Raw genomic sequence first — 27,350 nt, 5'->3', positions numbered from 1 at the left:
TTTCCGAAAGTTTATACCACGGAAACTTACGAATACCGATGCTCTACTTAACCTGCTGAGAAAAAATAAGCCTTAGCTATGGGATGAGAAATGCCAGGAGGACTTTACGAAAATACAAAATGCATTAATATCAGCAAACATTTTGAGTCATCCTGACATGTCTAAGGACTTTTGTTTAAGCATGGACGCCTCGTCTCAGGGGCTGGGGGCATGTTTGTTCCAGATACAAGAAGAAGAAGGAAAAACAGTACCCAAAGTCATTACCTTTGCGAGAAGAACTCTATCAGGGGCAGAAAGATCATATTCCGTATCAGAACTGGAAAGTTTAGCAGTAATTTTGGCGTTTAGGAAATTTGAGTATTTTCTTCGGGGTAAGAACACTAAAGTCTATTGTGATCACTAATCATTATCTTGTCTGTTAACATGTAAGCTATCACACCGAAGACTAGCGAGGAGGTGTCTCTACCTACAAGAATTCAATTTTGAAATAATATATATAAAAAGCAGTCAGAATGTTATCGCAGATGCACTATCCAGATTACCACAGGGACTAGACGAATTCAGTGAACTGTCTGAACACGATACAGAAATCCGAACATTATTGATGCAAAGTAATACACAAAAATCAGACTACAAAAAATTTTGTAAACAGATGGGAACAATACAACATCAAGTCAATAGGTGGAATAAGGTTGTACAAAATCTTAACCAGAATATAAACCATAAGGTAAGTAAAGGGTATCAGTTATACCAAGGCGTTTTGTTTCACTGGAAGCAAGAAAGTTCTAACCAATGGTGTGTATACCTTCCGGAGGAATATATCGACGAATTTATCCAACATACACACGACGTATGGGGATACTATGGAGTAACAAAATGTGCAAACAAGATTTCTAACGTTTGTCAGTTTCCTAATTTACGAAGATGTGTTTTACAAATATTAAGATAGTGTGCTATTTGCCAAAGAACAAAGCAATCCAGTAAGTCAATGTTTGCAGAACTACACCCCGTATTAACTAAAGCTCAACTGGAAATAGTTTCTCTGGGTATCGCAGGGATATATTCCAGAGGAAAAGGAGGTGTCAGACACGTAATAGCTCTTTATGATATCTTCACGAAATACATAAAACTTTATGCTATCAAAACTGTTATATTGCTAGAGAAGGCCGAAATGCACGCTATAAGCTCGCGCAGGATGGCGTGAGGTCTGAAACAGGATACGTAATGAATGCTATAAAGAAAAGTACGTAGCTTCTGGAATACTTAACTTTAATCCATCATTTGTATACATCGTTCTTGATGAGACATGCTTCATACGATAACTATCAATTGCTATGGCGCCTTGCTAGGTCGTAGCCATTGACTTAGCTGGAGGCTATTCTAACTATCTTCTCTGCAAATAAACGAGGCTTCGTCAGTGTTGCATCGCTAGCTAAGTCGTCCGTACAACTGGGGCGAGTGCTAGTAAGTCTCTCGAGACCTGCCGTGTGGTGGCGCTCGGTCTGCGATCACTGACAGTGGCGACACGCGGGTCCGACATGTACTAATGGACCGCGGCCGATTTAAAGCTACCACCTAGCAAGTGTGGTGTCTGGTGGTGACACCACATTCCTCCCCCGCAAATCGGCGAACGGTCGTGTTATAAGGCTTCCGCCCGCCGTGGGGAGGACCCCATGTTGGCGTATGCGATGAGGTGGGGAGCCTAACAACAGGTGAGGCTGTGCCACCCGCACCCGGCCATTCGGTCCGAGGGGAGCTAGGAAACGCCTGAAAACCTAGTCCAGGGTGCACGCCAACATGCGATGTATGCGCCCGTAAAGAGACAGGAGGGGCCGAAGGGTCGACCTCCATCGCGTCGGGGTACCCGACGCGCGAAGACTCCATGTGGTTCGGAGCGGGCAAGAGTTCCATGGCGGAGGACTGCTGGTCACGGGAAGCGATCGGCGGCGCGTGACCCAGGGAGGCGCTTGGCGGCTACAGCGACGCGTCCACTGCGGGCGGCGTCGGCGGGATAACAGGTGGCGGTGGCGGCGCGTCGCCATGGGGCAAAATGGAAGGCAGCGTCGGTAACACCTGGGGATGAGGCGAGCCAGAAGATGGGTCCCCAGGGCGCTGACCGGACGGCACCGTCGCTGAAAGCAGACGGGGAGCGGAAAAACCCAGGCGACGACAGAGGCGCAGCTGATTGAGATGCCGACGCACCTCACCAGAGGCCCCCAAAACCAAATACATCGCGCGGCCGAGGCAGCGAAGAATGCGCCCTGCGAGCCAACGCCGTGAACCGCGATAGTTGCGATAGAATACAACGTCGCCTGGAGCAAAAGCAGGAGTCTGCCGCTGCAGAGGAACCTGATGCGGCGGATGCAGCAAAGATATCAAGGTTCGATGAGGACGACCGTGGAGCAACTCAGCCGGCGAGCGACCATCTCGGGGCTGAGAGCGATACGAAGACAAAAAGAGCAACAACGCGTCCTCCCGAGAATGCGACTCTTTCAACTTCAACATCTGTGACTTGAAAGTCCGGACCAATTGTTCAGCGGCACCGTTTGACTGAGGCGGAAACGGCGCGGATGTCAGATGTTGAATACCATTAGCCTTGCAGAATGACTGAAATACTGCGGACTTAAATTGTGGGCCATTGTCGGAAACAATAGTCTGTGGAAGACCTTCAATGCAAAAGATAGCAGATAACGCTTGGATGGTGGCAGATGACGTCGTGGAAGACATCCGGACAACAAAAGGGAAATTACTGAAAGAATCGACCACAACCAACCATCGAGCATTCCAGAATGGACCAGCAAAATCTATGTGTAAGCGTTGCCAAGGGGAAGTGGCTTTCGGCCATGCAAAGAACTTCCGCGGCGGTGCGGAGTGGTGTTCGGCACACGCCATGCAAGAAGAGCACATATTCGTAATCGCAGCATCGATTCCGAACCAAGTACAATGCTGACGAGCAAGCTGTTTCGTTCGCACTATACCCCAATGTCCTTGGTGGAGAAGCCGTAAGACAGAGGACTGTAACGAACGTGGGACCACGACTCTGGACTGATCATTATCAGAACGCAACAGCAAAACACCACGTCGAACAAAAAGTCTCTCCTTGTGAGCAAAAAATCTGCGAACCAACGGATCCTCGATCCGTGACTTTGACAAGGGCCATTGCGTAGCAACAAAACGCAAAACCGTAGCAAGGACAGGGTCAGCAGCTGTGGCTGTAGCTACACGCCGAAAATCAATCGGAAACGATTCGACCACGTCATCGGTTTCCGAATCAATGAACATGCAAGCAAGTTCGGAAGAATCGAATACTCTATCCTCAGCAACAGGCAAACGGGACAACGCATCGGCGTTTCCGTGCTTAGCAGTGGACCGATACAAGATATCGTAGCGATACTGCGAGAGGAAAATAGACCAGCGAATAAATTTCTGCGCTGTATGTGGAGGTACAGGCTTGTTCGGATGAAAAAGCGATGTCAAAGGTTTGTCGTCTGTGACGATGGTAAAGTGACGACCATACAAGAAATCATGAAACTTTGTAACACCAAACACGAGAGCCAAAGCTTCTTTCTCGATCTGTGAATAATTTCTTTGCGCAGACGACAGCAATTTGGACGCAAAGGCAATAGGGCGATCATGCGAGCCAACTATGTGCGCAAGCACAGCACCAATCCCGAAATCCGATGCATCTACCATCAACAAAAGGGGTTTCTGGGGATCGAATGGCGTAAGGCAAGTATTTGAAAGCAACGCCGATTTCAACTGGCGAAAGGCGCGTTCGCATTCCGTCGCCCAGACAAACGGAACACCTTTACGGCGTAAACGATGAAGCGGAGCTGAAATGGAAGAAGCGCGCGGCACAAATTTATTGTAATAGTTAATTTTTCCCAACACACTCTGTAGCTGCTTCAAATTCTGCGGCGAAGGCAAGTCTTGTATGGCACGGAGGTGCTCTGGACTCGGATGTATGCCTTGGGCAATGATTACATGTCCCAAATATGGTAAGTCACGAGCAAAAAACACACATTTGTCCTTCTGCAAGCGAAGACCATTTTGTCGCAAAACCTGAAATAATGTCCGGAGGTTTGCTAAATATTCGTCTTCTGTCTTTCCGGAGATCACAATATCGTCCAGATAGTTTGCTGCAGTAGGGACCGACGCACAAACAGTTTGCAGATATTGCTGAAACAATGCAGGGGCGGACGCACACCCGAATGGCAGTCTTTTGAATGGGTGACTGGAATTCGAGTGTAGGAAAAGGGAGAGAAGGAAACGTAGTAGGTGAATATGGATTGGGGCTAAGAAATGAAAGAGGAAGCCGCCTGGTAGAATTTTGCACAGAGTGAAGAGTTTGACAGAGCACTGAAAGACTTGAGTCGAAACAAGGCCCCCGGAGTAGACAACATTCCATTGGAACTACTGACGGCCTTGGGAGAACCAGTCCTGACAAAACTCTACCATCTGGTGAGCAAGATGTATGAAACAGGCGAAATACCCTCAGACTTCAAGAAGAATATAATAATTCTAATCCCAAAGAAAGCAGGTGTTGACAGATGTGAGAATTACCGAACAATCAGTTTAATAAGCCACAGCTGCAAAATACTAACACGAATTCTTTACAGACGAATGGAAAAACTAGTAGACGCCGACCTCGGGGAAGATCAGTTTGGATTCCGTAGAAATACTGGAACACGTGAGGCAATACTGACCTTACGACTTATCTTAGAAGAAAGATTAAGGAAAGGCAAACCTACGTTTCTAGCATTTGTAGACTTAGAGAAAGCTTTTGACAATGTTGACTGGAATACTCTCTTTCAAATTCTGAAGGTGGCAGGGATAAAATACAGGGAGCGAAAGGCTATTTACAATTTGTACAGAAACCAGATGGCAGTTATAAGAGTCGAGGGACATGAAAGGGAAGCAGTGGTTGGGAAGGGAGTAAGACAGGGTTGTAGCCTCTCCCCGATGTTATTCAATCTGTATATTGAGCAAGCAGTAAAGGAAACAAAAGAAAAATTCGGAGTAGGTATTAAAATCCATGGAGAAGAAATGAAAACTTTGAGGTTCGCCGATGACATTGTAATTCTGTCATAGACAGCAAAGGACTTGAAAGAGCAGTTGAACGGAATGGATGGTGTCTTGAAGGGAGGATATAAGATGAACATCAACAAAAGCAAAACGAGGATAATGGAATGTAGTCGAATTAAGTTGGGTGATGTTGAGGGTATTAGATTAGGAAATGAGACACTTAAAGTAGTAAAGGAGTTTTGCTATTTGGGGAGCAAAATAACTGATGATGGTCGAAGTAGAGAGGATATAAAATGTAGACTGGCAATGGCAAGGAAAGCGTTTCTGAAGAAGAGAAATTTGTTAACATCGAGTATAGATTTAAGTGTCAGGAAGTCATTTCTGAAAGTATTTGTATGGAGTGTAGCCATGTATGGAAGTGAAACATGGACGGTAAATAGTTTGGACAAGAAGAGAATAGAAGCTTTCGAAATGTGGTGCTACAGAAGAATGCTGAAGATTAGATGGGTAGATCACATAACTAATGAGGAGGTACTGAATAGGATTGGGGAGAAGAGGAGTTTGTGGCACAACTTGACCAGAAGAAGGGATCGGTTGGTAGGACATGTTCTGAGGCATCAAGGGATCACCAATTTAGTATTGGAGGGCAGCGTGGAGGGTAAAAATCGTAGGGGGAGACCAAGAGATGAATACACTAAGCAGATTCAGAAGGATGTAGGTTGCAGTAGGTACTGGGAGATGAAGAAGCTTGCACATGATAGAGTAGCATGGAGAGCTGCATCAAACCAGTCTCAGGACTGAAGACCACAACAACAACAACAAACCAAGATGCGTGTTAACCCCCAATACGCGCTGGGATTCTTCGTCCACCGGTATTTCCAAGTACGCATCTGCTAGGTCCAACTTAGAAAAATATGTACCCGGGCACAGTTTGTATCACTGATAGGACCTGATTGACTATAGACAAGTTAAACACCTGAAATAGATCCAAACCAAACAAGTTCACTGCAGAAGAAGAACGAAGAACGTAAAATGACACAAGTTTTGTTTGTCCCTTGTATGTTGCAAGAAGGCTGCACTGTCCTAACACAGGGATCGTGTGACCTGAATATGTAGTTAGCTTAACAGTTGCGGCACGCAACGGAGGAGTGCCCAGTTGGTTGTACGTGACTTTATTGATCAATGAAACTGCAGCTCCGGTATCGAGCTGGAATGGGATCAAGTTGCCATTAATGTCTAAGTCTACAAAAAGTTTATTGTCCTGCTGACGACAAGAGCGACTGTCTCGTGCAATTTGAACAGACACTGGTACAGAATCACTTGCTAATTGACGTGATTTCCGGCGACGTCGACGCACACTTTTTGTGGGACGCACACAGTCACTGTTAGAGAGAGTGGCACTGGGCGGAGTGGAATTAACTACATGAATGTCCATGGGCGAAGGTTCACGAGCCTGAGTATTCTTGGTTCGATTCCGGCACGAAGCCAAGGGCCTGGAATGGTTTTGAGTGTCCGATCTGAGCTTTTTCTGGCAAACACTCTGAACATGTCCTTTTTTATTACAGAAAAAGCAAATAGCTTGGCGTGACGGGCAATTCTCACGCGAATGTCTAGTAGCACACCGCGGGCATGATTTCACTGCATTTGCGTGCTTGCGCAGGACACGTGGCCGCGCGGACGTGTGTGAGGGCTGTTTACACTTCCGTGCAGCTCGCCCGGCGGGCCGGTTAATGTGACACACAGCTGGCGAAGTTGCAAATGATTCCTGAGCAAAGTCAAGTGTGTCTTGCCTATCCAATATGCCTATCAGCTGTTGAAGGGAGGGATTGACGAGTTTCAAAATGTGCTCCCATATACGAACATCAGAAACGTTCTGTGCAATTGCATCACGCACCATAGTATCTGAATAAGGGAGTCCACATTCACACTCAAAAGCACAATCCCTGGTAAGGCCTTGCAAAGTTGCAACCCACTCCCGATTAGTCTGTCCGGCCGTACGTTTTGTACGAAAGAAAGTATACCTTTTTGCAACTACATTAACTGATTCCTTGAAATAGGCATCTAAAGCAGACAAAATTTCTTCGTAGGACAGAGTTGCTACGTCGCGTCGGGGAAATAATTTCACTATCACACGTCTGCATCCCTACACACGACAATAAATGAGGCTGCCGCTTGTTACCTTGAATTCTGTAGGCGGCGAGATGAAATCCAAATTGGCGTGACCACTCCGTCCAACTTTCCAGGGCCGCATTGAAGCGTCTAAAAGGTGGTGCAACTGCATGTTGTGGGTGCGGTAGCTGTGAAGCGGCGGCTGCCGCATCGTTTTGCATTGCACGTTGACCCTGGACGAGCTGTCCAAGGGCATCCAATAACGCCTGCGTCTGCTGATTCTGCAAGCGATAAAATTCGGACAGTACATCTGGAGATTGTGGAGAAGCCATGACAAGTAAATTAGAGCAATACGAACGCGAAATCCTCTTTTAAGCTCGTCGCCACTTGTTATATTGCTAGAGAAGGCCGAAATGCACGCTATAAGCTCACGCAGGATGGCATGAGGTCTGAAACAGGATGCGTAATGAATGTTATAAAGAAAAGTACGTAGCTTCTGGAATACTTAACTTTAATCCATCATTTGTATACATCGTTCTTGATGAGACATGCTTCATACGATAACTATCAATTGCTATGGCGCCTTGCTAGGTCGTAGCCATTGACTTAGCTGAAGGCTATTCTAACTATCTTCTCTGCAAATAAACGAGGCTTCGTCAGTGTTGCATCGCTAGCTAAGTCGTCCGTACAACTGGGGCGAGTGCTAGTAAGTCTCTCGAGACCTGCCGTGTGGTGGCGCTCGGTCTGCGATCACTGACAATGGCGACACGCGGGTCCGACATGTACTAATGGACCGCGGCCGATTTAAAGCTACCACCTAGCAAGTGTGGTGTCTGGCGGTGACACCACAAAAACCACTACAGGTATAGTACCACAAAGAGAATTGAAGAGGATTACTTATGAAGAGTAGGGAACCCAAAGTAATATTAACAGACAACGCAGCCTATTTCTTAGAAGAAAATGGAAACAATTCATGAATACACAGGGCATTAAACACATTTTGGTAAGTTCTCTTCATCCAGAAGCAAGTCCCGTGGAGAGGGTGTTTAAAGAATAAATAGATTTATAAGGACATACACTCCTAATAAGCATTCACGATGGATCGAATACGTGACTCCATTTATGCAAATAGTAAACAATCTCCCCCACTCTTCCACAGGTTTCACTTCTAATGATCTGATGTTTAACACAAAGCAAACTGACGAATGGAAATCAGCCATACCAAAATTACCTACTAAAGAGTTAACTTTACAGGATAAAATCAAACAAGCTGTAATCACACTGGAGAAGAGAGCAAAACACAGAACGAGAATATACGACAAAAAGTTAAAACGAGTTACCCATTTTTTGAAGGGCAACGAGTCCTCTTGAGAACACACCCTAAATCGACAAAGATTGGTACGCTAAATAAAAAATGGCAATTACTATACTTAGGGCCATATATCATTGCAAAAATACCTTATCCTAGAACGTATAGGTTGGTGCATGAAAAAACAGGGAGAGACAAAGGTCTCAACCCTCACAAACACTTAAAAGCTTTTCATGAATAGTGACACAATATCACAGCAGTTTTCTTGTCATAAAATATATTTATAAGTAATATCATAGTTTTATAAGTTAAAAAATTTTTATGCGTATTTTTGAATGAAATGTGTATAGACTTAAATAATTTTCTTGTTTTGTAAGCAAAGACAAACATTTGACAAGAAGGAAATGTAAAAACACAGCTTCACGCGAAGCGAAATGCAAACTGGAGCAATGTACGACTCAGCTGTGCGCGCTCAACAATGCATGCATTATATCAACATACAAAGTAACGTCAGTACTAAGATATATACATTATAAGTAGAAGTAAAAGGAAATATTACAACGAAACATACAAGACATGTTAGCTAACAAAAGGTACCGTAGGAGATGTCAAAGTAAATTTCTCTGTAGGGTAAATGATTTGAAAGAATGAAAATGCAAGTGAATAAATTTCTAAACAAATAAGAATGAAATACGAAGAACGTCTGTGAACGAATTTGATGACCGAGTATATGAGCGGCTATGAGCTACAAAACACAATTAGTGTTTAAGTTAGCTATAAATTTTTTATATTGCATCGACCAGTGCATCGACACGACGCAGAAGAAGAGATTTACGACGAGTGTTATGGGTACCAAATGGAAAAAAAACGGGTCGTACCTCAAAGAAATGATTTAGTTATTAGTATGTCTATGTGTATATTTTGGTCATCAAGCAAATGAATAATAAGAATATACATCGTCGCACTGCAGCTACAAAATATTTATCCGTACCTACTGAATACAAAGTGCACATAAACACGGACGCACGTGATCTCACAGAAAAATTATCGGTTCCTATCGTGTTACATGTGAATATAAACGATGGAATTTCCACGCAATTGTTAAGAGATAAGCATGAGGAAATGCAAAAACTTCTGTGTTACGAACACAAAGCTACATGTAAACAAATATAAGCAGCGCTATGATAAAAAAAAGTACCTGAGTAAATCGTTAATACGTTTCGTTTCCATGAAAAAGGAGTTTCTTGATGAGTGATTTAAGAAAGTACGAACAGCATTTCCTTAGTAATCCATAAACCAGTAGAATAGGAATACCTTATTCCCTCCCTAACGCAGGAGACGGTGCCAAAGTGTAGCGTAATATAGAATCCTGTTGTAAATGTTTTTCCATATTTCGCTCTATGAAAATATGTAACTCTCATTACTGATGTATGCATGACCGCAAAACAAAATGTAGATGCATTAAATGCATAAATAATAAAACAATGTAAAGAGCTATAATTAAGTTATATGTATTTGTGTAAGAAGGAATTTTGGAGTTAACAAACAAATTGTATTAACCAGTAACTGTAAATGAAGAAGGAATTTTGTAACGTTTTAGTATTTAAGAATTTTCTACGCTTAGTACAAATAATGGGTGGAATGTCAGACTTAGATGTGAATGGTAAGAATGGTATTGAAACGCGTGTGCAATAGTGCAACGAAACAATTTTGGTGATTTTATGCTACGCAACGTCAGATATGTTAATCAGCAAACTACAATTGTGGAAGCATCGCTAATCTTGACGTCGTGTGTTGATGTGCAGTATTCACTCCACTCAAAATGCCGATACGACGGAGATAATTTCTTCTCGGGCCGTATCAAAGGTGAATTATCTGCCACAGCAACGGTTCTTGAAGAACAAACGCACATGCACCGCACTCTCACAATGGAAAACAACGCCACAACAAAGTATTCGACGGATAGTACGACACTCAGTGTGAAAATGACGGTAAAAGCGCGAGTGGAAACGCGAACGACCATACGCAATAATACGTGGAACACGAACGGCTCTTGGCCAGCCAACAAATATACTTTTTTGCGCATGTGCAGAGACTGGCAATGTTGCCAAAAAGACAAATAGCGACTGTTGCAGCGCTCTCATATAAATACTTAATGAATTATCATTCTATATGTAAGTTATGTATTTCGTGTATGGTAATGTGTAAACAAGACAAGCTGACATCTCCAACCCAATATACAAAGAAAGATACGCCGATAAATAAGGGTAATTGTACCCCTTTTCGGCAAAATTTAAATTTAACCTGTACGAGTGCACAAAACATTGTGCCTCTCCATTGCATGTCACAGCACGGTGTGGGGGCAATTGTACAGCTACGTAAGGAAAAGCCACGACACGTTACGATAAAAGTTAAAAAACCAATGACAATAAAAACTAGCGCGGCCACAGTAAGCGTCAACAAAGATGTATTTTGTTACACCGGAAGGCGAGGAGAAGACGCATTCTTGTGAGCAGTGTGTAGTATACATTGTGTTATCTGAATAATAATTTTTATCAAAGTATGAAGTGTGAGAGTGCTTTTTAGTGCAAAACCACGGAAGTTTTTTTTTCTTCCGCGCATTATGCTAACGTCATGTCACTGTAGCTGCCTGCATCTGAAGAGGAAGTCCAATAAAAATCAGTATTGTATTCACCGACAAAAATGAAAAGTACTTATGGTGGAAGAAGAAATATACACATATAAGTAATTTATGGAAATCTCAACAGCGTAGAGAACGCAAAAAACGAAGTAAGTTCACACTGCTACTGACTTACAGTGTACAAGAGTTGTAAATTATGAGCGAAAGATAATCCATTCGATTCAAAATATATAAAAATCATATTTGGTGCTATAGTAATTAATTTGTTTAATATTTGCACAGTAGGTAGAGGATAATATCTGTGAAACACATACATTATTAAGTTATTATATGATTCTCCGTTTTCTTTTGTAGGTATAAGTATGATATGTTGGACAGACACATCGATATTTAATCGGACCCGTATTACACTGACGGAAAATATCGCAACACCAAAAAATAATTCATGCAGAGTAATGAAATTACTTGACTTTTGCCTAGGTAACATATATAAATGATTAGTACATTATAAGATCACTGGTTAATGTAAGCGTAAGATAAGCCATTCCAAATGTGAAATGCAGGTACAGTACATTCAGTGGTACATATGGATACTCTCTGATAAATGTGTTGCAAATAGCCGATACTAAAGACATAACAAATTAAAATGACGTACCTGATGCTGATTTGTAAGATAAAAGGCCGGCCGGGGTGGCCGAGCGGTTCTAGGCGCTACAGTCTCGAACCGCGCGACCGCTACGGTCGCAGGTTCGAATCCTGCCTCAGGCTTGGATGTGTGTGATGTCCTTAGGTTAGTTAGGTTTAAGTAGTTCTAAGTTATAGGGGACTGATGACCTCAGAAGTTAAGTCCCATAGTACTCAGAGCCGTTTGAACCACTTTTTTTTTGGAGGTTAAAAATTCTTTACGTACACTGTAGTGCATGCAGAGTGAGGAAAATTATTCATAATAACGTTATGAGAGTTCAACCCTCAGGGCTCGCAGATCGAAAGGTCGACTACACATCTAAAACCTCAAGAGATTCGTTTAATGGATGTTAGTCACTTTCATAACTCTGGGCTGGTGCAGAAGGAAGAAGAAGGAGACGAATTTATGTGGAGTGCTTGTGAGTGATTTTCAACAGTTGAGGCAGTATTGAAAGACAGTGAGTGTATTGGTTGAGAAGTGGGTCGAGTTTGGCTTGCAAGGACGATTTGCGTGTTCTAGTTAATATTTCATGCCAGTCGTGAGATACACTGAGCGCCGAGCCAATGTGGATCGTTAGTGTGAGATACACAGGTAGTATGAGGCACCAAGCTGCTGTGTAATAACTTGCCACGTCAGATAAAGGTAAGAGAGATCAAGAAACGGAAGACGTAGAACTTGTCTCACAATTTTGTATCTACTGTTCACAGGGGATGGAACTGTCATCTTGTGGAAGCCCATCTTTGTGATGCTAAAAGATTCTTACAGCAATACGAATACCACCCTTGGATGCAATGGTTTGGCGAGAAACACTATAATGCGAAAAATGGAGGAAACTTGAGTTCACAAATACAGGTATGGTAACTAGAATAAGGAAATATTTTGCAGTTGTAATGAATATCACGATAAAGCCTTGTGCATTTTTATAGTATCAACGTTCTGCACATATACCTTTGTGTGTTTCAGAAAATTGGTACGAGTTGCCGATTAAAGAGAATACTTTTACTCAAAGACAATAAACAAAAGAAAGCATCAGAAGAGATAGAGAGAGACAGAGAGAGAGAAAGAGAGGGAGAGAAAGAAAGAGGAAGGCACATCATGATAAACAGGTAGTATGTAAATGCAAAGTTCTACCTCAGTGCTTAGCTGTATGGCGCGCCAGTGATTTATATATCGTGAATGCACAAAATACGTGCACGAAATTCCGTTCAGCATCCGTGGATACCTCAGAGAGCTCCCCTGATTTGTCATCTTTCTCCCAGAGAACCTCATCGGTACGAGTTATTATAGTTTAATTAATATAGAGCGAGTATTATATTTTGCTCGTTAAATTTTTTCTTTCATTTTTTAAGAGGACCAGAAGACTAAAGCTAGATGTTTCAATTTTAATGTAATGCATACTTCATTTTTATTATTTTTGAATATGACGCCAAAGGGCCGTATTTGGTAGACGCATTAAACAAGATAATTGTATGTAATGTATGTAATTTTGTTTGTCAAATGTTCTCAAGTACTGCTGCATCAGGTTTTATACTGTTCTTTCACTTTGCGAGGTGACCGTCAACCTAGTCCCAGGGTCATTACATTTATCTGGCTCCCCCATTCGGGCTACGTGCGATCAGAAAACCTGAGAAAACTGCGCCGGAGCCATGGTCATCTCGTCTGGTTTGTTTTAATACCCAGTTTGATCACAAAAAGTTCAGATTCTATCCAATGTTCACATATAACAAAGGCTATTTGTGAGAGCATGTTAAACCTTTAGTCTCTTTGTTACCCATATAATATTTGTGTTTTGGATTGTAATGAAAGTCACTTATTACACATTTTTACAGTAGTATCATGAATCGTCCTTGCATTTACTCGCGACAATTGGTTTAAAATGTCTAGCATTCATGCGAGTATACTTCATTAACATGACGAAAACATATTATATCTATATATCACTGAACCAATGAATATTTTGAGTCCGTATTGAATAACTCAAGAAAAAAAAACAAATGTTTGTCACGTCATTTCGTGTCCACTAAACCCCATTCATGTTAGTGCATTAAACACATATTTGATAGTTCATTTGAATGACAACAATGTTGTACGGAGCTGGCGGCGCGAAGCAATTGTTGAGTAGCGTCGTCTGGAACGCCGCGTGCCGACGGCCGCTGGGTTCGACGACCGGCTCTCAGTAACAGCGACGTCGTGCTGACGTGGCGCCCAAGCAGTCGCGAACCGCGGCGAACCATTCGCCGATGTCGGCGAGTGGCAGTGGTTTACCGCGACCGGCTGGCTGGCGGCACGGCTCTCGTCTCGGCTTCTCCGCATGGCTCCCCGTTGTAGCGCATGAAACAAACATTCCACAACGGTGTACTGTCTTTAAGGACACAGATTACTAGCTGTGGAAGAAGATGCAACTTGTTAAAAGCGTTTATTGTTCAGTAAGCCGTCGCTTCACTGGTATGCACAGGATGGTTTGGCGTGATAACAGGTTTCTTGTGGCATTGTGACACTGGTATTCAAGGTTCGTCACACGCACATTGTACTACACATTTTCACTCACTCCACGGTTGGTACACTGCCAGAGCGTCTTTCAACACGTGAAAATGTTTCGTAACACACATACTAAATGTCCCCGTCGAGCGATGTTCGTTTAACTCGACTCCGAACGGATCAATAACTACTGTTTTTATACACTGTCTATTGTTCGTTGAGCACTGCACTAGGACAGTCTGTCACTCAACACTAGACTTATCGACGTATATATTGGTGCAGATACAACAGTCATTTTCTGTCCCTGCTACACACAATATTCCGTCCTTTCCTCCATTGTTTATGCACACAGTTTATTTTTTAATACCTTTTAACTGTTCTTCGCATACTCACTCTCATCTACATGGCGTCTATTTGTTTTTACCTTATCACAACACACTTTTCATATTGTTACTAGGCGTATATAGCCCTTTTGTAAAATTTTTTAATTTTCTTATCAGTGTAGCTTGCCTGGTTATCACCCATCTATCAAACAGATTTTACCATGTGCATGACAGCTTGACTTGGGCATATTGATCAATAAATACTTCATTTAGCACTAGCATTATTTTTAATGATTTTTCCTATATGATTACAGTGTAGGTTCCACATTGGTTGACTTAATTCGCGTATCGCGTAATGAATATTCAAGGGCGTGTACCAAGTACACAGGCTTCAATTGAAGCATTGTTATATACAAAGCGGATTTTCCACGGAACGGGCTTGTTTTTGGATTAGCTTATGCTCCAGTGTCGTTCTCATATCACTACTGGCAGCAAACATCACATAATTGTTGCATATTACAGAGTCCATGTTTGGCTAGTCAAGACTCTCTCTCTCAGGGTTCCTTATCCTAATACAATTACAACAGTTACCTTACTATATTAGATTGCATCATTAATTGCACTTACATACTACACATAGAAAATGGTTCAAGAAATTAATCCTTTGTATAATGATTCAAGAAATTAATCCTCACTTTATCAACAAGAAGATTGTTCGTTGCTTAATGAGCCTATAATTTTTAAATGGCTCCAATTGTCTGTAAACAAAATCTTTCCTGTGTAAGCTATTGCCTACTTTCTGAATCCACTTCCTCCAAGTTTCATTACACACAAATTTCTTTCTTAATACTAACATACTTATATTCTAAAACACAATTAAAATCTTCTTACAACTATTACTCTTTATATGTGATATGTCACTGAATAAATAACTTCACATCTTTACGTGGATACAATCCTTTGATCTTCCCCGTATGGGGATGTGCTAACAAATAGCTACATTCGTACTCCATGAAATTTTTGTATTTGCTCATCTAAATTCTCAGGGCGAGTCCGGACAGGTATGATAATTTTGTTAATGTCCCTCGCATCTAACACTAGCCTGATTTTTCCATTTGCTTTCGCCACTGCTACAAGAGGACTACTGTAGGGAGAGAAGGAGGGCTCAATGATATCCCACTCTAACATCTTCCGAATCTCTTTAGCTACTAATTCCCTCCTCGACCAAGGGATGGAGTAAGTTGCGCGACAGTATGTTTTGTGGGGCATCACCTCTATGTGATAGTGGTACCCTTTGACTATTCCTGGTCGGTCGGTAAATACCATAGTGTATTCCGATAGCAGCTGCGTCAACTGTTGCTTTTGTTTACCGCTTAAACCTTCAGATTCCTGCACTTTGGTTTGAAATGCCTCAACATTTGTTTCAAAATTTCGATCCTCTAAATTCGGGTAATAGAGGTCTGCTGCATGTGACAAATCATCAAGGTGTAGTACCCAAGGGTTCCTACCCTTGACATTGATTCGATTACAACACGGCACAAGTACCTCCTTCGATTTCATCATAGATAACTCAATCCTCCTACCCCTATTAACTATGCTTAATTTCCCCAAGGAGAGGTCGATCAATGCGTCCCTCTCACGGAGAAAATCTACTCCCAGAATACAGGCCACCTTCAATCCTTTAACAACGAGGAACGAGCTCACTATGGCTTCGCCCTCCTTACAAATCTCCACCTGCACCTGGTACTTAACTGATTGGCTCTCTGCACCAATGGCTCCAGACACCTTACAATTATTAACCGGGAAAGTTGGAATGCTGTGTCCTTTTCCCAGTGCCTTAAATAACTCCATACTCATTACACTTACTGAGGCACCTGTGTCGATGATTATATTCACTGCAACATCATTGATTTTCGCTTCGATAATAGCTTGCACATTTTCGTTATTATCTTTCTTACATTCGTGTGGTTCGTTCAGTAGATCTTTATCCATACTGACACCATCGTTGTATCGCAGCATACGTATCCCAGGTATATTATTATCACTCGTGTTGCTCTCACTCCATCCCTCGGCCATCGATGGAGAGCATATCGAGGCCGATTCTAGTTTGTTGAATTAGTTACTTGTGAAGTACTTGGAAGGCTATTGTCCGCGACCTCCACTATATGTACACTCTGATTTGTCGGCCGCCACGGCTGCGCAATAGGCGCGTTTTGCGGCGGTGGTCTATTGTTGTCATACCGGTCATTACCCTGTCGCTCTGGGCTTCTTCGCTGATTTTGCTGCCAATTTCGATTACTATCACTATAATTGCTCGGCCACTGACCTCGCGCATTTTTCCAGCGGTTGGTCCCTGACATTCCAGATTCGTACCGGTCGTCAAATCGACGCCTTTTGTTATAAGTTGTTTGTCCATACCCGTTCTGGCCTCTACCATTACTACCATTTTGCGAATGTTCTTGCCACTTGTTACCACCCCCACCATTTCCATGGTTGTGGTTTTGTGCACTACTATTTCTGTCATGTTTACATCCTGACCCATTATTCCGCGAGTGATCACACGCTGATTTTGCGTCTTCCTGTATCAAGTCTATAGAATCTAGAACAGACAGGAAGTTTTCCATATCGCTTTCTGGTACGTGTATTAATTTCTCTTTGATATGAATGGGTAAATGTGATTTTAGTAGTCTTATTATGTCTCTTGGTGATATAGGCTCGTCCCAGTAGCGTGTTTTGTTTATATATTTTTCAAAATTCCGTCTCAAATTCCCCAGACGAGGTGAGTACGGTTCGGGATTATATACTTCTTTTCTTAGCCGCTCTTGTATACAAGGCGACCAATATTTCGATAGAAATGCCCTTTCGAACTGTTCATATGTCATGCAGCTGTCTGCTACTTCTGTAGCCCACAACGCTGCATCACCTTGAATGTACGACATTACGTACTGAATTTTCTGTGTTTCGTTCCACACACTGGGCAAGATATTTTTAAAGCTTTTTATGAATACTACTGGGTGTACTGATTTCCGTTCAGTAGTAAACGTTTGAAATTGTCTATTTTTGATTAAACTTTCTTCCACTAATATTTTTGAACTACATGGTTTTGCTCCTTGGACATATGCTGTGTGCTCCGAACCGAAGCTACAGCTCTTCGCATTATCGACTACAGATTCCCCATTGTTGTATCGCGTATAAGTTTGTGCGTTGCCAAAACCATGGGCTGTTGGCGACAGAGGTTCCTGTTCCAAATGCTTTCTGCTTTGTGCTAAACCCTTCTCCAGGTCGGATATCCGTTTGTTCATATTCCATTGCCACAGCGGAATATCCTCACTGAGTATTTGTTTGATGGTTTGCACGTCGTTCTGTACCTGACTATTCACTGCGGTACTGAACGATTCGGAGCCTCTATTTGCTATGGCTGCTTGTACTTTGGAATTAATGTTCTTGTCAATCTCACACTCCTTCACTTCTAGCCATGAGTTGAATTCTGTTTCAATTTTAGTTGCTTGTTCATTCCACTTCTGCTCTACAAGCTGCGTGGAATCTATTTCTAGCTTTTCTACTCGATTGGCTAATACACCTATTTCGTCTACCCTGTTAGTGTTTGCTACTTGCAGGTTGTTGACCTGTTCAGTCAGCTCCTGCACGGCCTTAGGTATCGACTCATAATTCTGTTTCATATCTGCAATCTCTTTTTTCATGTTTTCTAACGATTGCACAAGTTGCTGGTCCCGCTCAGCTTGCCGGCGATCTCGCTCAGCTTGCTGGGCAAGGAAACTTTCTGTTAACTGGCGATCTCGCTCAGCTTGCTGGGCAAGTAAATTTTCTGCTAGCCTACGATCTCGCTCAGCTTGCTGGCGATCTCGCTCGACTTGCTGTTGCGCAAATTCTGCCTGATAATTCAGCACGCGCTCTAATATAGCCTGAAGCGAATACCCACCAGGCAGATTACCACTCTCTGGTTCCTGCTTTTCTGGTGGTGGTACAACTTCTTTCTCTACATCCCCTTGAGGACTAGTGGGCGGTGGCACCACTTCCTGTGCCCCTGCCCCCACATTCTCACATGTTATATCCTCAAAGAGAGTACTAGTACTACTTGAGGTACCCGGTTCCACATTTCCTGCACTAACTAATTGTTGTTCCTCAGTATCCATATTGCTCGGACGTTGACTACGCAACTTAACCATATTCCTAAATTGCTTACTAAAACACAAAGTCTGACAGTTTTGCCCCTTGCACACAAAATACGTTAATTTATCTACACTAACTGCACACTAAAAATTACTATCTACCATCAACTTGGTCCTGTCACAAACACTAACCTCAAACTACGCACAATATGCACACCACTAGCGAAATGAGATCACTTCACTGGAGCTCGGCTTCTACAAACAGGACAACTACACTGTAGTCTTACCTTTAGTTTATCTTATCTCGGGGTTCAGCTGCCCCCGGATTACGTAGTCGTTACAGCTTCTCAGTACTATCAGGATCGTCTTCTCAGACTCGTTTGCAGTAGTACGTTTTGTCATGAAAGAGTGTTTACACATTCATTAATACATAGCATTGATCATGATATGCATACATACATTTATCACTAAATACATATATATCTACACATACATAACAATCAACACTGAAAGAAAAATACATAAAATTTTATATTTGTGGCCACTGCAAATTCGGGCCCCGCGTTTTTGGGCGACAGTTTCACGTACAACTCTCTCGCGGATTGTAAAATTGTTGCTCTTTGGTTTATTTATTCTCTTTGTAACAACACATTTACGAAAAGAGTTACGTGAAATACTTTTAGCAATGCTGTACTTTGCTTTTCTTTATCATCATTACCTTTTAGCGGAATAAAATGTATATATGGAAGTCTTATTGTTCTGTATCTGGCCTACAATTTAAGGAACGATTTTTCGTAACTGCAACTCATGCTAAGAATCAATATATCTTCCCTACTTCATAGTGATTAAAAGTTGAAATTACTTTGTTATGAACACTGATGTTACAGTTCGTGTGATCGTTCAAAAACACAAGTTCGCAGTGGATTTTATTTCTCGTTAAAATGCTATTTCATACCACGACTAGCCCAAGAACATGAGACTCTCATTAAAAAATACGTTGTCACTATAAAGTTTGCCAGATCAGAACGGAGCACAGCAAGATTCCTATCAGATTCTGAAGGTACATTAAATTATTTGCACTGTAAATTATATCCTATCAGCAGCCCGCGTCAATCTGCAACACATCATAAAATCTGCTGATCTTCACTGCCAGTCTGGGAGCTAAAAGAAATAATATTATTTTACTATTATTTTACCGCTTCCTTGCGGTATGTTCGACTATATTGTAAGTCGTTTAAATACGCCGCGGCAGCGGCTCTTCGTTCTCCACGCAGCTCAGCACCACAGATAATATTTATATAACTGAAAAATGTCTCAACAGGATGGGATAATATGCAAGCAAGCTTAACAATAAATAATACAAGTTTTCATTTAAACAACTCTATTAAAACCTTTAAATATCTCAGTGATTACAGACCTTTGTGAATTCACACGTAATGGCGTACATTGCTTAGTCTCGACAAAAGAATGCTACATTGGCGTTCTCTACGACAACAACAGGAGATCTTACTCGCACAACTTCCAAATTAAGACGACAAAGACATTCATATTCAACACGTATTATATACTAGTTCCTTGTTTAATCTCTGTTTAACATTTATCTTCTGTGTCGGTTTTATTACTCGCCGACGCAGACGTTTTCAGAAATAAATAATAAAAAAAATACGTAATTTTATACAATGACACAATATGATACATCTAATTCTCTAATTACTACATAATATATTGTTTTTGTTTCTCTAGACGTTACAGGTTTTACAAGTAATATGAGGCACACGATCTGCAGATGTTCTGAACAGAAACACACACACACACACACATATATGGCCTTGACTGACTCAAATACCATGGAGGCTGCACCCCGCAGAGCAACTTGTGTCCGGTAAGCACAGCCGTTCTCACCTCAGCTGCCTGGAGAGCGCCACGTATCTGTCGGCTCATACCTGCTGCTACCTGAGGTAGCAGCTCACCCCTTCGTGACTGGTTCCTTGCCACGAGTGACAGCTCACTCCACTCGACTTGAGACCCCATTGCACCGCAGACGCTTATGGCTTGCTCGACCAATTTATGACAGCCTCGTGCCAACCATGTGTCAAACAACGAGGTTAAGCTTCAGAGGTCGTCCAACCTATGTCTGTGGTTATAACTGAGTGAATGATTTGTTATTGCAATAGGATGACTGTGAATGGAGTAATTAATTGTAGATGGATTTGAGTATCTGTGGATTGTGACAACAAGCCACCCATGTGTGTGAGGCCATCAACCATTGCGTTCATTCATGAGTTCTCAGAACGTTCAGATTCTGTGTAATATTGTGCAGCTGGTGTTCTTCTTCTTTTTATATGCATCCAGAAATAAATTTCTCGGTACACCAGTACATAAAAGCTAATGTGAGGAGGCTTGTAGACAAGTGCGCTTGTGTATTTTCTTTGTGTTTACTTTGGAACCAGCTTTACCCTTATGACGATGAATATGTGAAACGAAAAGCAAAAATGATACCCATGTCCCAGTTAGAATGTCCTTGACGAACATGTGCTACAGCTGAAGCTCACCACAATTTGTCCACAACTCGTCGTGCGGTGGTTAGCGCTGGTGCCTCTGGATCACGAGTCCCGTATTCGATTCTCGGACGGATTGGGGATTTTCTCTGCCTTCGGGCTGGGTGTTTGTGTTGTCCTTATCATACCATCGTCACCATGATCATTCGTGACAGCGGCTGGCTTGGATTGTGTAGAAATGGGACTGTGTAAAAACTGGGACTTTGTAAGGGCGCTGATGATTGCGCAGCTGAGCGCCCCGCAAACCAAACATCAGAATCATCAGCACAATTTCATCAGCATCCATTTTATTCACAATGAGAAGGTGATGTTACACAGCAGTTTATCCATAAACTCTTACGGAGCGCTTTATGTCATATGCACATCCTCATGGTCAATGTAGTCGATCCTTTAATGCTGCCTAATAACTGCAGATAATATTCAGTATTGCCAGTGACTGCACAGCTAATTTAAATCTTCTCTTTCAATCCTTTTATTACTATTAAGGCAGTAATAGCGAGCTTTTTGTAGGTGGCTCACAATAAGGGAGATTACGTGAAGGATCAAGCAGAGTAATAAATTCGTTCAGTGCTGAAAACTACTCTTGAAAGCAGGTAAATAATGTAGAATTAATTTGGTCCCAACTCCCCTCGACGGGCGACGGAGGGGCGCCTATCTGCTTAAAAAACAGTCTTTCTTGAGGCACTGGGAGAATTCATTTCACGAAAGATTGAAACCAAAGCCAGCTCTAGCTTTCAGAGAAGGTAGACCGTTAGTACAACCGTTTGTCATAGCAGACGTGCTACTTATGAATGTTAGTTTAAAACACTTCTAACCAATTTTGTTACTGGAGAGCACGTTCTTTCTTGTGTGTACCTATGTGTAAGTCTTTCAATTAGTCAGCTTCAGAATCCTGTCATGAACTGAAAGAACGTTTCTGTCTTCCTCCCCACACCTTGGAACTATTGATTAATGTTAACAAAATCCACAGGAGTACGAATTTGTTTAACTTATGTACAAAACCATTACTGAACTGAACTCGCAGCGTCCGCTGCAATTTGCCAGCGATTTTCCTACACTTGTACGAACAGGCAAGTTACAGGTGGTTAAAACAGATCACACTTATTGCTAACAAAATGAAGAATAAATACTTTTGGACAGGCGACTGGGAGGAAAATACTTGCTGCCACATAACACTTGCACCCATATGGATGTTTCCATTGTAGTTCCGAGTCCAGAGGTAAAGCCAGACTCAACTGTTACCACCGCTGCCTACTGCAATCATGCTGTATGAGAGTGGTAAGAATGAGCTTTCAATAGAATCACCAAGTCGATTGTAGTTAACTTCCATGAGGGACTAACTGCACAATTTCAACATTCTCAGCCGTACAGTTGCTCGTGTCACGCACTTTAATGATTCTGCTGGTGTTCGTTCTTATTTTTCCGGTTTCTTGCTCTTAACCACATCCCATTGTTACAGTATCCACGACTAATTCTCGTGATTATACATTTACTGTGCTCACTTGCCTGGCACAATGTTAGATTTCATAAATACAATCCTTCGTTCTTTCATTAAATGTTCATTTGCTTATCTACATCTACATCCATACTCAGCAAGCCCCCGAAGGGTGTTTGTCGGAGGGTACCTTGAGTACCTCTATCGGTTCTCCCTTCTATTCCAGTCTCGTATTGTTCGTGGAAAGAAAGAGTGTCTGTATGCCTCTGTGTGCGCTCTAAATCTCTCTGATTGTATCCTCATGGTCTCTTCGCGAGATATACATAGGAGGGAGTAATATACTGCTTGACTCCTCGGTGAAGGTATGTTCTCGAAACTTCAACAAAAGCCCGTACCTTGGTACTGAGCGTCTCTCATGCAGAGTCTTCCACTGCAGTTTATCTATCATCTCCGTAACACTTTCGCGATTATTAAATGATCCTGTAACGAAGCGCGCTGCTCTCCGTTGGATCTTCTCTATCTCTTGTATCAACCCTATCTGGTATGGATCCCACAGCAGTGAGCAGTATTCAAGCTGTGGGTGAACAAGTGTACTGTAACCTGCTTCATCTGTTTTCGGACTGCATTTCCTTAGGATTCTTCCAATGAATCTCAGTCTGGCATCTGCTTTACCGACGATTAATTTTATGTGGTCATTCCATTTTAAATCACTCCTAATGCCTACTCCCAGATAATTTATGTAATTAACTGCTTTCAGTTGATGACCTGCTGTATTGTAGCTAAATGACAAAAGATCTTTCTTTCTATGTATTCGCAGCACATTACACTCGTCTACATTGAGATTCAATTGCCATTTCCTGCACCATGCGTCAATCCGTTGCAGATCCTCCTGCATTTCAGTACAATTTCCCATTGTTACAACCTCTCGATATACTACAGCATTATCCGCAAAAAGCCTCAGTTTCTGATATTATCCACAAAGTCATTCATATATATTGTGAATAGCAACGGTCCTACGACACTCCCCTGCGGCACACCTGAAATGACTCTTACTTCGGAAGACTTCTCTCCATTGAGAATGACATGCTGCGTTCTGTTATCTAGGAACTCTTCAATCCAATCACATTATTGGTCTGATAGTTCATATGCTCTTACTTTGTTCATTAAACGACTATGAGGAACTGTATCGAACGCCTTGCGGAAGTCAAGAAACACGGCATCTACCTGGGAACCAGTGTCTATGGCCCTCTGAGTCTCGTGGACGAATAGCGCGAGCTGGGTTTCACACGATCGTGTTTTTCGAAACCCATGCTGATTCCTACAGAGTAGATTTCTAGTCTCCAGAAAAGTCGTTATACTCGAACATAATACGTGTTCCAAAATTCTACAACTGATCGACGTTAGAGATATAGGTCTATATTTGTGCACATCTGTTCGGCGTCCCTGACCTGTGCCCTTTTCCATCTTTTGGAGCACTACGCTCTTCTAGAGACCTACGGTGCACCGCTGCAAGAAGGGGGGCAAGTTGCTTCGCGTACCCTGAGTAAAATCGAACTGGTATCCCATCAGGTCCAGCAGCCTTTCCTCTTTTGACCGATTTTAATTGTTTTTCTATCCCTCTGTCAGATTGATGGTACACAACGTTCTCCGTTTGTTCGTCTAGAGTGGCCGGCCGGTGTGGCCGAGGGGTCCTAAGAGCTTCAGTCTGGAACCGCGCAACCGCTACGGTATCAGGTTCGAATCCTGCCTTGGACATGGATGTGTGTGATGTCCTTAGGTTAGTTAGGTTTAAGTAGTTCTAAGTTCTAGGAGAAAACAAGCTATCCGGTGTGCCATTCAATTGAATACATCTAACAATGGTTGTCTCCAAACATGTAGCTTTTCGTAAAGCGTCAATAAATTTAGTAAGTTTTTGTTAAAACACCCTTGCTGTTAAATCGTGGCGATCGGTATGTGCCTGGCCTACCATAAGCTCGACTGCAATATCTGGCATTTAGGGTTATACGTAAAGGTTACAAAAAGATCCAGTCGGTCACGGTTGCGGACACACTCATAACGCAGTGCGGCTTGAGCATATTCGTCCTTGTGCTTCAGACTGCCAATGAAGGCAGCTGGTAGGATGTCATCCTCTCTATATTGGGAACGTTGCGATCATTGAGCCGGCTTCAGTGGCCGAGCGGTTCTAGGCGCTTCAGTCGGTAACCGCGCGACCGCTACGGTTGCAGGTTCGAATACTGCCTCGGACATGGATGTGTGTGACGTACTTATGTTAGTTCGGTTTAAGTACTTCTAAGTTCTAGGGGACTGACGATCTCAATTGTTAAGTCACAAAGTGCTCGGAGCCATTTGATTTTGATATCCCTCTGTCATCTATTACGATATCCACCATTTTTTCATCTGCGTGTCAATCTACAGAAGGAACTACAGTGCAGTCTTCCTCTGTGAAACAGCTTTGGAAAAGGACATAGTATTTCCTCTGTTTCAGTACAATTTTGGTCACAGAGTGTATGGACATTTTGTTTTGGTCCACCTACCTCTTTGAAATAAGACCAAAATGTCTTAGGATTTTCTGCCAAGTCAGTATATAGAACTTTACTTTCAAATTCGTTGAACGCCTCTCGCATAGCCCTTCTCACACTAAATTTCGCTTCGTGTAATTTTTGTTTGTCTGCAAGGCTTTGGCTATGTTTCTGTTTCCTGTGAAGTTCCCTTTGCTTCCGTAGCAGTTTTCTAAGTCAGTGGCTGTACCACGGTGGCTGTTTTCCATCTCTCACGATCTTGCTTGGCACATACTCATCTAATGCATATTGTACGATGGTTCTGAACTATGTCCACTGATCCTCAACACTATCTGTACTTTGGATAAAACTTTTGTGTTGAGCCGTCGGGTACTCTGAAACCTGCTTTTTGTCATTCTTGCTAAACAGAGAAATCTTCCTACCTCTTTTAATATTTCTATTTACTGCTGAAATCACCGATGCTGTAACCGCTTTATGACCAATGATTCCCTGTTCTGCGTAAACTGTTTCAAACAGTTCGGGTTTGTTTGTCACCAGAAGGTCTAATATATTATCACCACGAGTCGGTTCTCTGTTTAACTGCTCAAGGAAGTTTTCAGATAATGCACTTAAAAAAATTTCACACAATTCTTTGTCCCTGCCACTCGTTATAAACGTTTGAGTCTCCCAGACTATATCTGATAAATTAAAATCTCCAGCCAAAACTATAGCATGGTTGGGAAATCTACTCGAAATATTGTCCAAATTTTCCTTCAGATGGCGTGCCACAACAGCTTCTGAGCGAGGGGGCTATAGACACGTCCAATTACCATGGTTCAAATGGTTCAAATGGCTCTGAGCACTTTGGGACTTAACATCTATGGTCATCAGTCCCATAGAACTTAGAACTACTTAAACCTAACTAACCTAAGGAGAGCACACAACACCCAGTCATCACGAGGCAGAGAAAATCCCTGACCCCGCCGGGAATCGAACCCGGGAACCCGGGCGTGGGGAGCGCAATTACCATGTTTGAGCCTGCTTTAAACGTGACCTTCACCCAAATTATCTCACATTTCAGGTCTCCGTCAATTTCCTTCGATACTATTGCACCTTTTATCGCTATAAACACGCCTCCCATTTCACTTATCTCAGTGTAACATATGTTGAGGTTCATGATACTAAACTTACAGTCTTACAGTGACTGCTTTGTCCTTTACGGATAAAAGTCCCCCTCTCAGTAATACATGCATGTGTAGTGTGGTACCTATAGAAGCACAACAGTATTTTTTATTTACTTGCTTGATTAAATAAAATTTATTTCTGTTTGGAAAAGATACGATACGGAATATGTTATCTAGTTTTAAAATGCAAAATCATAAAAATGATACCAGTTAAAATGTAGCTGAACAGAGTGAAAAATACCATCCTTGTCAAATTAATATCAGTGGTTTTACTGACATCCTTCAATTCTCACGTTCCTCTTCATCTTCCCTCCTCATTGTAAATACACTCCTGGAAATTGAAATAAGAACACCGTGAATTCATTGTCCCAGGAAGGGGAAACTTTATTGACACATTCCTGGGGTCAGATACATCACATGATCACACTGACAGAACCACAGGCACATAGACACAGGCAACAGAGCATGCACAATGTCGGCACTAGTACAGTGTATATCCACCTTTCGCAGCAATGCAGGCTGCTATTCTCCCATGGAGACGATCGTAGAGATGCTGGATGTAGTCCTGTGGAACGGCTTGCCATGCCATTTCCACCTGGCGCCTCAGTTGGACCAGCGTTCGTGCTGGACGTGCAGACCGCGTGAGACGACGCATCATCCAGTCCCAAACATGCTCAATGGCGGACAGATCCGGAGATCTTGCTGGCCAGGGTAGTTGACTTACACCTTCTAGAGCACGTTGGGTGGCACGGGATACATGCGGACGTGCATTGTCCTGTTAGAACAGCAAGTTCCCTTGCCGGTCTAGGAATGGAAGAACGATGGGTTCGATGACGGTTTGGATGTACCGTGCACTATTCAGTGTCCCCTCGACGATCACCAGTGGTGTACGGCCAGTGTAGGAGATCGCTCCCCACACCATGATGCCGGGTGTTGGCCCTGTGTGCCTCGGTCGTATGCAGTCCTGATTGTGGC

General features: G+C 42.5%; 1 protein-coding gene across 1 annotated transcript in view; it reads right to left on the bottom strand.

The window, feature by feature from the left end:
• Positions 1–18,724, bottom strand: part of LOC124798979 (uncharacterized abhydrolase domain-containing protein DDB_G0269086-like) — a 65,669-nt gene extending 46,945 nt beyond the window's left edge. The window contains exon 1 of the mRNA XM_047262515.1: positions 18,028–18,724. Within this exon, the coding sequence (XP_047118471.1) occupies positions 18,028–18,724 (697 nt within the window). The remainder of the gene's footprint in view (positions 1–18,027) is intronic.
• Positions 18,725–27,350: the final 8,626 nt, after the last annotated feature.

The sequence above is a fragment of the Schistocerca piceifrons genome, chromosome 5 (genome assembly GCF_021461385.2).
Source record: "Schistocerca piceifrons isolate TAMUIC-IGC-003096 chromosome 5, iqSchPice1.1, whole genome shotgun sequence".
In the NCBI taxonomy this organism is placed as follows: Eukaryota; Metazoa; Arthropoda; class Insecta; order Orthoptera; family Acrididae; genus Schistocerca; species Schistocerca piceifrons.
The sequence above is the reverse complement of the archived record's forward strand: the minus strand, read 5'-3'. Positions and strand labels throughout refer to the sequence as shown.